The sequence below is a fragment of the Solea senegalensis genome, linkage group LG7 (genome assembly GCF_019176455.1).
Source record: "Solea senegalensis isolate Sse05_10M linkage group LG7, IFAPA_SoseM_1, whole genome shotgun sequence".
Lineage (NCBI taxonomy): Eukaryota > Metazoa > Chordata > Actinopteri > Pleuronectiformes > Soleidae > Solea > Solea senegalensis.
The window spans coordinates 570,287-582,846 of NC_058027.1; the positions used below are offsets into that span (position 1 = coordinate 570,287).

The window sequence follows — 12,560 nt, forward strand, 5'->3', positions numbered from 1 at the left end:
GTGTTGCATGCTGGGTAATTACTACATACTGCGTATATGAGGGCCCGTGTTCCCACTGCTCTCCCTCTTCTGTGCCACAAAAATCAGTGGGTGTTGAGCTTTGTTCACTTCAAACGAACCTGCTAATTTGTAACTTCTCTGATTTTAAAGTAGAAAGAAAGAGCTGAGGATCATTGTTTTCTCCCTGCAGGAAGCAGAGGTTTCACAGGAGGAGACGGTATAATGTTTGGTAGATTGCACCTTCATGCATATTATTTAAAACATATATGGATGCCCAAGGCATAAGCAAACTTACATAACATATTAAAACATTTTTGATATCCTTTGACATATTTAAATATGTAAATAATGTTGAGCTTAAGTTATTTTAACAAGAGTGACAGTAATTAGTTATAGTTATTATTTACTTCTCACAAAAAGTAACAGAGTTAGTAACTGAGTTATTGCATTGTAAAAGTAAACAGTTACCAGGGAAAGTAACTATTGTGTTTCTTTTTGAAACTTTATATTCATCTGTTTGTTCAATTATTTATCATAAAACGGCACATTAAAGATGTTTAATGTATGAAATGGAAACGTAACAGAATAAAATATTAACAGAAAACATTGTACGCTAATCTACACCATAACGTTGCAGTGGGATAATGTGAGACAAGACACCTATCAAATGTGATACATTATTACTATGTTTATAATAGTAGAACAATGGAACACATCAGATATTGTCATTTGTGGCCCTGTGATGGATTGACGACCTGTCTAGTGTTTACCCCGTCTTTCGCCCTATGTCAGCTGAGATTGGAGGATAAAGCAGTAGAAGATGAGTGAGCGAGTGACATAGACTACAGCTCTGCTGTCCACATGTGACAAAGGAGAAAAACAAAAAGATTTAATCAGGCAACACGTAAACAACATCCACAGAGTCCACTGTCTTCACATGAATGACCAAAGTGGCTTCATTATTAACTTACACAACGTGCAGTTGGATGAGCAGACGCGATGTCATCAAACGTGATCTTCAGCAGCAGCTACAGCAGCAGCAGTAATTATACGCTACTATTGCTTTACATAAGAGTGCTTGGTTACTGTCTGCACGTGTGTGCTTCATGTGCAGATTGTGCCTAACAAACCTGGAACACTTTCACTTCAGCAGAGACTGCATAACATGAGTACTCCACCATTCACACACATGTCACATGTTGCACTAACAGTCTGCTGGAGGCTGTGGCTGGTCTGGACCCAACTCTACAACACCAGATGTAGGTCGCTCAGTGCTGCAGGGGCCAGAGGAGGATGCGGTGTGTGTGTGTGTGTGTGTCTCTCTCTCTCCCTCTGTGAGAGTGTGTGTGTGTTTTGTGCACACACACACACACACATGTATATATGTATGCACTCAGAGGAGGGGAAGGGTTTAGAATCATGGTTGTAGTGGATGAGTTCATTGTCAAGGACATGGCCTCCGGCCCAGTGTCTCCATTGCTGTCACATTACATTGTCACCCAACAGTCCACATGAAGCCTGACAGCGTGGCAGACCAGAGCCACGAGACTCTCTCTCACAGGACGCTCACTCTGTCTCACACTGTTGTTTTACACACTCCGAGACTCACTGTGTCATTTATTAAACATTATTAATGAAAGCACAATAATCTGTAATGGAATAGGCCGCAATTGACCCTGAGGTCCTATTCAGCAAGAAACTGAATATACACACTCTTAACTGAAATAATAAATAAAGAAAAGACTAAATAAAACAAGGTAATAATAATAATAGTAATAATAAATAAGATCATCAAAGATAAGATTAAATAAGATAAGGTAATACAAGTCAAGATTAAATAAAATAAGATAATACAAGTCAAGATTAAATAAGATAAGATAATACAAGTCAAGATTAAATATTATTAGATGAGATATTATAAGATAAAATAAGATAATACAAGTAAATTATGAAAGGCAATATTATACTTCCCAGTGTAGAAATTATTGTTAGAAGATAAAATAACAAGGTTAAGGTTAGATAAGATAATATAAGATGAGATATTATACGATAAAATAAGATCAGATAATAGAAGACACAATTAGATTATATAACATGAAATAATCTAATACATAATATACAATAAGGAGGTTATATTTTTATTGCCGTGGGTTTATCTGTAAGTTTGTCCTTCTGCTCTTAACTTCCTGTCAACAGTTTTTGACAAATGAATCTGAATTTATTTTTTTTGTGAGAAGGTAATCAGCTAAATATGTTCCCATTAAATGTTGTCTCCTGTTTGACATTGGTGTGAATGTCACAGACACACTGGGGCTTAAATGTCCGTAAATGAGTCAGATGAGAGTTCTCCTCTAACAGCTGGAGGATGTTTCTAAAAATTATTTATTTATTTGCAAAAAAAAATAAATTTGTGTTTGTTTCCTAGAAACTAATCTACACCATCAATTATATTCCCTGGAGTGCAACAGTTTAACTCTGAGTGTCATTCATCCCTCTTCTTCTTCTCGGGTGAAGTTTGTCTGATCTGAAGTGATTGCAGCTTTTCCTGCTGTGAGCCACTTTCAGTTTCGGCACATCCCCCACACACTTTCTCCCTCCTTCTCTTATCATCACAGCTGATTGCACCGCTGACTGTGGCAGACCCAAATTAACTGTTAACCCCGACTTCACTGCGGCCAGAAATAGAAAACCACACACGCTGGCACCGACCGAGGCAGTGATGAAACAAAGTCTGATTCTGGGTCGTGTTGTGGGCTCATGTGGCCCCAAAGTCACCATTTGTTTCTTAACTGAGTAACAGCACAAGGCCAAGGGGCTGTGCGTGCCACAGATGTGTGGAGCAATAATATATTAATGATGCACATGAATATTTTAGTTGCTTTCCCAAATGTGATCCATTGGTCCGCGTGGGGCTTATCCTGAGTAATTCACTGCTTTCCCTTCACATTACACTACAGTGGCGTCCATTAAAACCCAATGAAATGTGGTTGACTTATGACTTGTGGATCATTTTTGTTTTAGATTGAAAAGGCATGGAGTCGGAGCCTTATTTGACACATTTAATATTTGGTACAGTTGAAAATGAAAAACTGAAAGACTTAAAGTCATTTAATACACCACATGGAATATTTATTACTATACAAACCATTAAGGTTTAAGAGTGATTTGGACAACAACAGGGCCTGTAATGACATAATCAAATACATATTTTTACAGCTTCCACACTTCATGTAAGACTTTCCTCATTTATGAGGTCAGGCACTGATGTTGAGACGAGACTTCTTCCACACCAACTCAAAGTCAAACCATGTCTTTATAGACCTTACATTGTGCACTGGGAAACAGTCATGTTGGAATAGAAAAGGGCCTTCCTGCGTTCACACCTGCCCAAACGAAGCACACATGACACATTTTATAGTTGTTATAGTTGAAAATTAACATCCATGACAGAGACTGAAAGTTTACATTTAAGATTTAAGCTATTTGTTATAGCACGTAGAATATTTATTGCTATGCAAACCATTAAAGCCTATAATGGCATATTTATATGATTAAACTAATGAAATATGACTCCTTTTAGCTGCAGAAAATTAAAGTATGAACAAACTGTAGGGCATTTATGATCGTACACAATAAGTTATTTTATCACAATTCAAAAAACCTTCTTAACATGAATTCCTCTTGTAGGATTGTAATCCAAACATTTTGGCTTCTAACTTGTTAGAACAAACTATTGTCAACTGAACTTGCAATCCTGTTCGTGGCAAGTTGTGAAACAAATTTGTTTTTGTTTCAGTAACAGGATTTTTTTTTAGGAGGCTTGAGGAAGACAGAAAGTACATTTGTCTTTCTGGCTAAAGGCAAGAGAGAGAAAAAGAAAGAAAACAGCTAATAACTTTCTTATTAAGGCTTTTTAACATCTCAGAACTAATAAAGCCAGAGATGTTGCAGTTGGAGCTTTTCTCTCCGATGATTAAAAAACAAAAACAAAGTGGATAACATGCCAGTGCTGCATGTTTGCCCTGGGATTACACCAAACACTCAACAGCCTCACATAACAGAATAAATGTACTTCAGAGAGGAAATAAGGGATTTTTTTACTAGCAACATTGATGAAGAAACTTCACATCATGGTAAATCTGCTTCTAAACTCAACGACAGTCGTGTCTACAATGAAAATGTGCTTCCTGTTGAACCCAATAACTTGACAAATCCGAAGCCACTCGCTAAGAAAATACACATTTATTGATGGTTCAATTATATCCTTATGAAACAGTGACACACAGAAAGAAAATACAGCTGCAATGAATGCATGATTTTCTCAGGTGACTCACCTGCAACACAATGCATAACAATATCATATCAAACTATGTCAAAACATCTAAGCAGACATAAGATGTGGACAACAACAATGTGATAATGAGGGTTTTACTAAAAACAGTTCACAAATCTGAAATACTGCAGTCATTTTAAGCATAATTTTCAAATTAATCCCACAAATGGCATTAAAAAAAATATATAATTCAAAGTGTGAGCAATAAAGTATGATGTAATATGAAGACAAAAAAAAAAAATCATACTGACATATGAAACTCATTTTTCTCTCACTATTTTTCTGGAAGTCATTAGGATCTGTTTTCATTCCGACAATAAAAATGTGTCAACTGAAGTATTTTGATTTTGAGAGACTTTTTAAAACAACACGAGTAGCAAATAACAAAAGCAGCAGTTTAGTTTATGTGGTATGAATCATATCTGACCCAGGCTTCATATTTGACTTTTAATGTTTTTAGTAGTTCATATTTTGATGGTAGGACATGTGGTAAGGCTACATAACATTTGAATTCCATTATGACACTTGGATATTTTTACCAAGTCATTACACCCTGTCTGACTGTTTTTTAATGACCTGCTTTCCAGTAAATTTTGTGAAAGGTCGGGGTATGACTTCAGGAAGAACTTTTTAAATTTTGGAGATGATCAAACTGCTCTAATCTGAGTTTATAGGTTAAAAGACGGTGAAAGTACACCTGCTGTTTTGACGTCACACATAAGGATAATTTTTTAAGCCTCAAGATTTGGAATTTGGGGCAGCGCTATTTTGACATTTTGAACATAATTTCACCTGTAACCAGTGGCTCCTATTGGATATTTCCAGCTGTTGACATAGCTGTTGTGCTTTAGCATTAACTTTTTCTTCAAAACGACAACATAAAGTTACAAAATCAAGATCATGCTCTACTGAAAACAGAGATTTAACTTCTCAAGAAACTGACATTTTAGTTCAAGTGAGACGCAGGCTAGTTTCTCATTCAAATTGAGCTCTATTTCAACCTGCAGAGATGCCCCCTAGTGGCTATTTAACATTTTCTTATTTCCTGGTTAGCTTCAGGAGCTTTTTTTTTTTATATGTAGTCTACGTTTCATCCTTGACCCAAAGACCACCTTTATTTTCGAGATAAATTGTTTGATAGTTTTTGCATAATGCTACTAAGAACACACACACACACAGAAATAGAGCACTGAAGACTTGGCCTCCTTGTGTTGGAGGTAATTACGCTGCTGAAATATTAATTATTATGATTATTATTATTACAATACTTCCTTACGAGACTGTTGTAGTTCGACAAACAAACGGTTGCACGTTGCTTCGCTCTGCTGCAATGCAAGTGATAAGAGTGTGGACACAAATACTGAAAACACTTGAGAGATTACAGAGATCAGTAAGGGTTATAACGTGGCCTGTGGTGATGGGAGTTGTATCCCTGATTGGCGCTTGGAGGGCCTGACTGACTTCCATGACCCCAGGACCGGTCTCTGTCCCGCCAGTGCTGCTGGCGGGACCAGCCTTGGTCTCCTCCCCATCCACGACCTCTGTGGCCATGGCGGTCCTGGTACCTAGACAGATTATAAATGAATGATTCGTCTTTAACAACAGGTCATAATGCATGAATTGTATGGTATATGAAAAAAGGAAATGTTGTTAAATTTAGTAGGGCTTTTAATTCCAGCTTCTCAAAGATGATATTGTGCTACTTTTCAGGGTTTTTTTAGTGCTCTACTCGTTTTTTGACAGTGGGTTAGACAAATAAAGGTCAATTTTGTTTGAGGGCCATTTACCTTCAAGAGTATTGGTCAATTTTGCTCCTAAGTAAAAGAAACCAGTTAACTGTGCTGTTTTTTTTATTTCTATAAAGAAAACCAAACATTTATTCTCAGAATCCCAGGCAAAACATTGTGTTATATAAACTCTATATACACTGAGCTTCCCACTTGTTTCGGTACAACTATTTAAATATGAGCAAATGTAACTATCTAATCAGCCAATCCATTGGCAGCAACTCGATGCTTTTAAGCATGTAGACATTGTCAAGATGAGCTGCTGAGGATCAGAATGAGGAAGAAAGGTGATTAGAGTTAGATTAGATAAGACTAAATACTTTTCTCCATATAGTGTATATTACTTCCAAGTGTCTCTGGCCACTGACTCATTATTATTATTATTATTACCTGTTGTCCCTGCCTCTCTGGTTCCAACCACCTCGACGCGCCCAGTCCTCGACAATAGGTGGAGAGTCAGTCGGTCGGTTCACGTACTGCTGATATTCCTGGTCCTCGGATGAAAACCTGTGTGCAAACAGCTCTTCGTACTTCTGCATGTTCTCCGTGCTCTCTGTCATTCTGTACAAAGGGAAACCACTCACTAGATACAACAACAACAACAAAACTGCTGCAAGAAAAAAAACCCACAGAAGTGACGCTGTTCAGGATTGTAGCAGGACTCTTGCGTTGAAGGACAAAAACAACTAATGAACACACAAAAATGTCATTTTAAACGCTTACGTAGAATGGACGTACCTGTAAAACACGTATATGTCGATAAATTAATCTGAAAAGCGTGATTCAAACGAGTGTTATCCGAAAGATCCTAGTAACAGCTGGTACGTCGCTGAAATGCTTCCCTCCGCGATCACATAAACGCTGTGCAATGGTTCCGAGCGCGCGCGCACCTGCCGCTGATTGCTAGCCACTTAGATACAGCAACAGTTAATATGACCTGAATTTAACCAGCGTCGACATTAAAAAAGTGAAGTTACGGAGACGCATATTGAGTTCAAAATACGAATTCGTAACGCACGAATTTAGAACAACTCACAATTTGGTTAAATTAAGGAGGAAAAAGACAACTGCTGGGAGCCTTAAAAATGTAAGTGTACCCGACATTAGAAAATCTTTCGTTGTTGCATTTTTATGGGGTGAGTTCATGACACATTTTGACCAAAAAATAAAATAAAATAAATAAGAGTGACTAAGATTGAAACCGCAGATACCGCGGGGTTAAATTAAATGAGTGGGTGGAGGCGTGGGCAGGTGGAAGCCGCTCCGTGTCGCTGCTGCTGCCGTTGCTGCCTTCAATACACACACAACAATCCCGCTGGGGAAGAAGAAACTGCGCGGCGAGCAAGCAGGGAAAATGCAAACATCAACTTAATTCATCTGCGCCGATTGTTTGAAGACAGCGAGGGAGGAGCCGTTCCGAAGTGGGATTTATTCTGTCGCGCATGTGAAGAGAAAAAACAAACGGGCGAAGAGAGAAAACTTCCAGAATTGACCGGGGCTCGGTCTGCCTGTCTGATGTGACACTCAGCTTGACAGCCCGGTGAATCGAGTTTGCCAAGAAGTGCTCTCTCATATTTCAGCTGTCTGTCAGTAGCAAGGAGCTGGTGCACGGGGAGTGAACTCTGTGGACTGCGAGTCATCTGTGGACTTTTGACTGCGTCTTTATAAACATTATTTCCCCTCTTAATCCACTGTCAGTAAAAGCGACACATTGACAGGGAGTTGTTCCTCAAGATCCGCGGAAATGGGGTGAGTAACATCAAAGTCCTTAAAGTCTTATTAATCTCTGGAAATGTCTATAGAGAGCGTTTTCCCTGCAGCTTCTCTCATGACACCTGCACGGACTGATATGTTCTCTATCTCTCTGTGTGTGTTAGTGTGTGTGGAAAATACAGCAAAAATACCTCTAGTGTACTTAAAGCCCATCTTAATACATGTGAAACCAAGAAAGATTACAATGTACTACTTTATTGCCAGGCATGGAACGATATGAAAATGTCCTGTCACGATTATCCTGCCAAAAATAATTACGATTTGTGATAATATTGTGATGCTAATTATTATTATTATCATATCATTATTGTTATTTTTTTAATTATTGTTTAGATTTATTAATGAACTTCATTTGGTCTGTATAGGTTTCACAAAAATGTGTTAATGAGTTGGTGGAAATGTTGTGTAAAGCTTACAGATGCAGAGGAAACAGATTTACACTTTTTTTCCCATTGAGTCTTCAAAAATAAAGAAGTAAAGTATGTGTGCAACTTGAAAGTAAAAAATCTATCAGTGAAGTGGGCAAGTATGCACCATTTTTGCCATAATGGTAAAATATGCTTTATAGTTGTTGTTTTTTTTTAAGTTACGGAATGTTGCCGTGTTAGAAGAAAATTTAGTTACCAGTGAACGATCTAAAGCAAAAATCAAAAGATTTAGGCTCGGGACGATGTTAACATTTGTTGTTCTGACCAAAATGTTTGTAATTTGTGGGATTATTGTAATAACTGTAAACTTATGCTTTTGTATTTTTGGAGACTCCCTCTTGTGCTGTCATTCATGCTTGTCCCAATATATTGTTTTAATCACTGTTCACAGCCAGATTTGTTTGGAAATTCAGGTACCTCTGATTTCATGTGTGGTATGACACAGGTTATTATTTATTTGTGTCACGTTGGCAGACTTTATGGCGTATTCTCATTTGTCTTTATGAATATGGCCTTGAGAGGGTTATGGTATGAAGGTGTCGGTCAACACCGCTGACTGATAAGAAGAGACGGTGCTTGTAATGTGTGTATTTTAGTGTGGTGTGTGTGCTGCCTACAAGGCAGGAGGTTGTGGTGTGTACTCCCACAGTTGTTTACAGGGTGCAGAATGTTATTTTGCCTGCATAATCTATGGTGTGAATGTTGATTCTGTGGCTCAGCACCACATGCAATCACGAGTTTCTACAAATGTGTCTGCGTTTTCTCTCTAAAGTTCCTGTTTGTGTGACTTTTATTTGACTTGGAAATCACAGCGGTAACAGCTCAGTGTAAATAAATTCTTACAAAATCTAAATATGTATGTAATCCTTATGAGGGGTTATACATTTGTGAAAGCAATATAGAGCCGAGTGTGAATAATAAGCTGCTTAATGTTCAGATTAGGGAGAAACTGCCATAGTGTCTGTTTTCCCTGAGCAGACATGTTTTCTCTTTTTGCAATATATTGTGTAACAAACCCGTCTGACAGTCCTGACAGCTCCTCAAGAGTTTGGCGTGGTCACCTAGCAGGTTTATAACTGTCAGTAGTGTTTCATTAGAAGTGGCTGGTAGACGAACACCAGCATGGCAACTGTATTCCAATTTAACACAGGAGGTCACACCTATGCAGTGAGTTCATAGTTTCAGTCAGTGACAAACACCTGGTTAGGTGATTTTGATTGTGATGAAATCTTCCCACTGGATGATTGTCTGACCAACAATCCAAAACTCAAAGATGATGAACTGTTGTGTTGTAGAATCCAACGCATAATCACAGCAGACAAACTGGAACCAGTCACAATTAAGTATTTAAGATTAAATATATGACTTAAATAGTTATTAAATTGTTGTGACAAATGTTTTACCTTTAGCTTTGATTGAACCAACAGGTTATGCTTGATAAAGTTTTTACAGAAACATATAAATTAAGAGCAAGTTCACACTCATGGTCCAATGTATAATGTAAACAGGGTCATTATTATATATAATTCTGATGATATATGTCTTGTCCTTAGTGACTAGCCAGGCAGATGAGTGTGTGTCTGACTGTGTGTCTGACTGTATGTAACTTTATAGTGGAAAATATAGATTGTTTTTCGCTGGCGGATTTGTGTGTCGCTTTGTCCCTAAAGCACTTGGCTACTAAATAGGGTTATAGATTAACTACACGTCACTGGATTGACCTCCATTCATTTGGACAAAGCCTTATCTCTAACCACAACTAGCTAATGTCTACCCCTAACCTTAACCTAAATCAAATCAAACCAGCTCCTCAGAAATTAGGTTCTGCCTCACTAGGACCAGGTTTTAGTCCTTGCTGGGCCTGTGTGAATAAGTACTATTCTCTCACACACACACACACACACACACACACACAAAAAGCCTACTTAACTATCACCTGTTGTCACTTTCCTATCATATCTCTGATCATGTGATCTATCAGTGCCCTTTTATCCTTGACACTATGCGCCGTGTCATTTACGCACAATTTTTGACTTCCAATCCTGTACATATTTGTCCATGTTATTATAACATTGTACGTGTGCCTGGTAAATCAAACATATATTTCAAGATTTCTGTAGCAAAGAAAAGTGATGGTAATTGTAGTTTTATGTACAGTTTCACAACTGAAGTGCTGCATCTCCAAAATAAAGCTCAGATTGCCCTGAAAGCCCTGTCTCACAGAGACAGCAATGCAATCAGCATACTACTATTTAAAGTAAGCCATGCTGGGAGAAGCCCTAACACATGAATAGATGATAATCTCCTGGTTAGGCAGAGAGTGACGGCTAAAGGCTTAATGCCTATTGATTAGGTTGTGTGACATGTAACGTCCGTGAGTCTCTTAGCTGCCCAGGATGTGTACTGTGGAAGCGATCTGATCTGAAGTGATCTAAGCCTAATCCACATGCAGCTATAGATCAGAGTGGAAGGTTGCTGTGTTGTAGTAAAGCAGTAGAAGCAGGTCTCGCTCTTAAAGAATCATGTGTAAATGAAAGGGGACAGACTCATGGCGGATTGGATGTCTCCATACCAGATGGTTGAGGCCTAGGAGGCCATCTGCTGCCATGCTGTGCTTCTGAGGTGACTTCCTCACTTCCTTTTTCCTCTGAGATTGAGCTGGGCACAATATATCCTATCACCTCTGTGTGATGGATGAGGACCTGATGTAGCTGCTGGTTTCACTCTGGCCCGCTGCCTTTGTTGCACAGGATATAGTAGCTTTGGCCCGTTTTAATGAGCTGTACTGGCATCAAGCACTGTGCACTGTAAACTGCCAAAACACTGAGGTAATATTAAGGTCATCTTCAGTAATGGCAGTTAAAGCAGGCACAAATCAAACGTATAAAACAATATAATTTGAAACAAAAACTGGTAATATTAATAGGCATTCTGTTACCCAATCAGCTGACTGGGCGGAGCCAGTCTAACCATACTGTACCGTTTTACTCTGGTACCCCAATGGAAGTGTACCAAAGAATGGATGGGCCGGTTAAAAATATGTAAATATGTACCGTACCAAAACTGAATTATTCCACTTATTTGAGAGTCCAGGTTTTTGCAAGCTGGCAAATATGTTGTTCCATTTCTGACCTCTAAATATCATTTGTAGAGCAGTGTACAGTATATATTGCAATAGAAGCCCAGGTGATATTGTAGTAATGATCCCACAGCGATTTCCCCCTCCTACCAACTATGTTCATTCACACAGACAAATTATGACTCTCCCTAATAAGGCAGCTCTGCTCTGCAGGTTAGATACAAAAATGAGCATTCACCTGACTTCTGAACATTACCACCCTGGCTAATGAGCATCCACGTTGTTAAATTCTGGTATTAATGTTCACAGAACAGAATTGTGCTTGGTAGTCACAACATATTTGTTTTCAGAATAACCAGATTGGTTCACCTTGTGACTACAAAGATATGAGTTTTTCATTGTTTCCACAGAGAAGCCTTGTTGTGTTGTCGGCACCAACTTGAAAAGTAAGGAAGCACAGGTGGTCGGAGAAAAGTAAATAAACTTTCTCAGTAGAGCTGGATTTGGCCAAAAAAACCCACAAGTTTTAAATCAGCCAATTGATCAAGCATCACGATAAAATGTCAGACAGTTGAAGATTGACTTTTGTATAACAAACACTTGTTAAAAACAGAAAAATGTCTCTAATCTGAAGTGAAACATTCATAGCACGTTTGTGTTGCATCTCATAGTGTTTGCATGGTGCATTAACATAATATTGACATACACTGAACCAATATATTGAACCGTAACTTTGACAGTGTGTTGCATTTAGATCAGAATTCGGAACTGGGAGTGACGTAACCTCCCAGTCAGCAGCGTTCCAGTTGGGAAGTCATAAGGACACATGAATGCAAACCTTATACCAGTCGATATTGATGCTCTGTGCAGGATTAGGGTTAGTGTTTTGCATACACAGTGTAGCATCACTGATAAAAATTGATGTACTATGTGTACAACTGACTAATTACCAAATACAACAGAAGTACAATTAACAGTTAAAATATTAGTGTGTTTTTATTATTTACAGCCATCTTAGAAAACTATATAGAGGCTTGTGATGTGACTTTCCGAGTAGGAAATCTTGAGGGGGGCGTTCTCGGAAATTCCGACCTCCTACTACAACTGGAACACACCATTAATTTAGATAATAATTGTAGCCCAGTGGTTGTTCTGCCTTG

At 38.4% G+C, this 12,560-nt stretch overlaps 1 protein-coding gene across 1 annotated transcript; it reads right to left on the reverse strand.

Annotated features, from left to right (window-relative positions):
* Positions 1-4,223: 4,223 nt before the first annotated feature.
* Positions 4,224-6,984, reverse strand: LOC122772857 (RNA guanine-N7 methyltransferase activating subunit-like). Its single transcript, XM_044031172.1, has 3 exons — positions 6,859-6,984; positions 6,511-6,681; positions 4,224-5,898 (listed from the first exon to the last, which is right to left on the reverse strand). The coding sequence occupies exons 2-3, from the start codon at positions 6,678-6,680 to the stop codon at positions 5,721-5,723; spliced, it is 348 nt and encodes a 115-aa protein (XP_043887107.1). The 5' UTR covers position 6,681; positions 6,859-6,984; the 3' UTR covers positions 4,224-5,720.
* Positions 6,985-12,560: the final 5,576 nt, after the last annotated feature.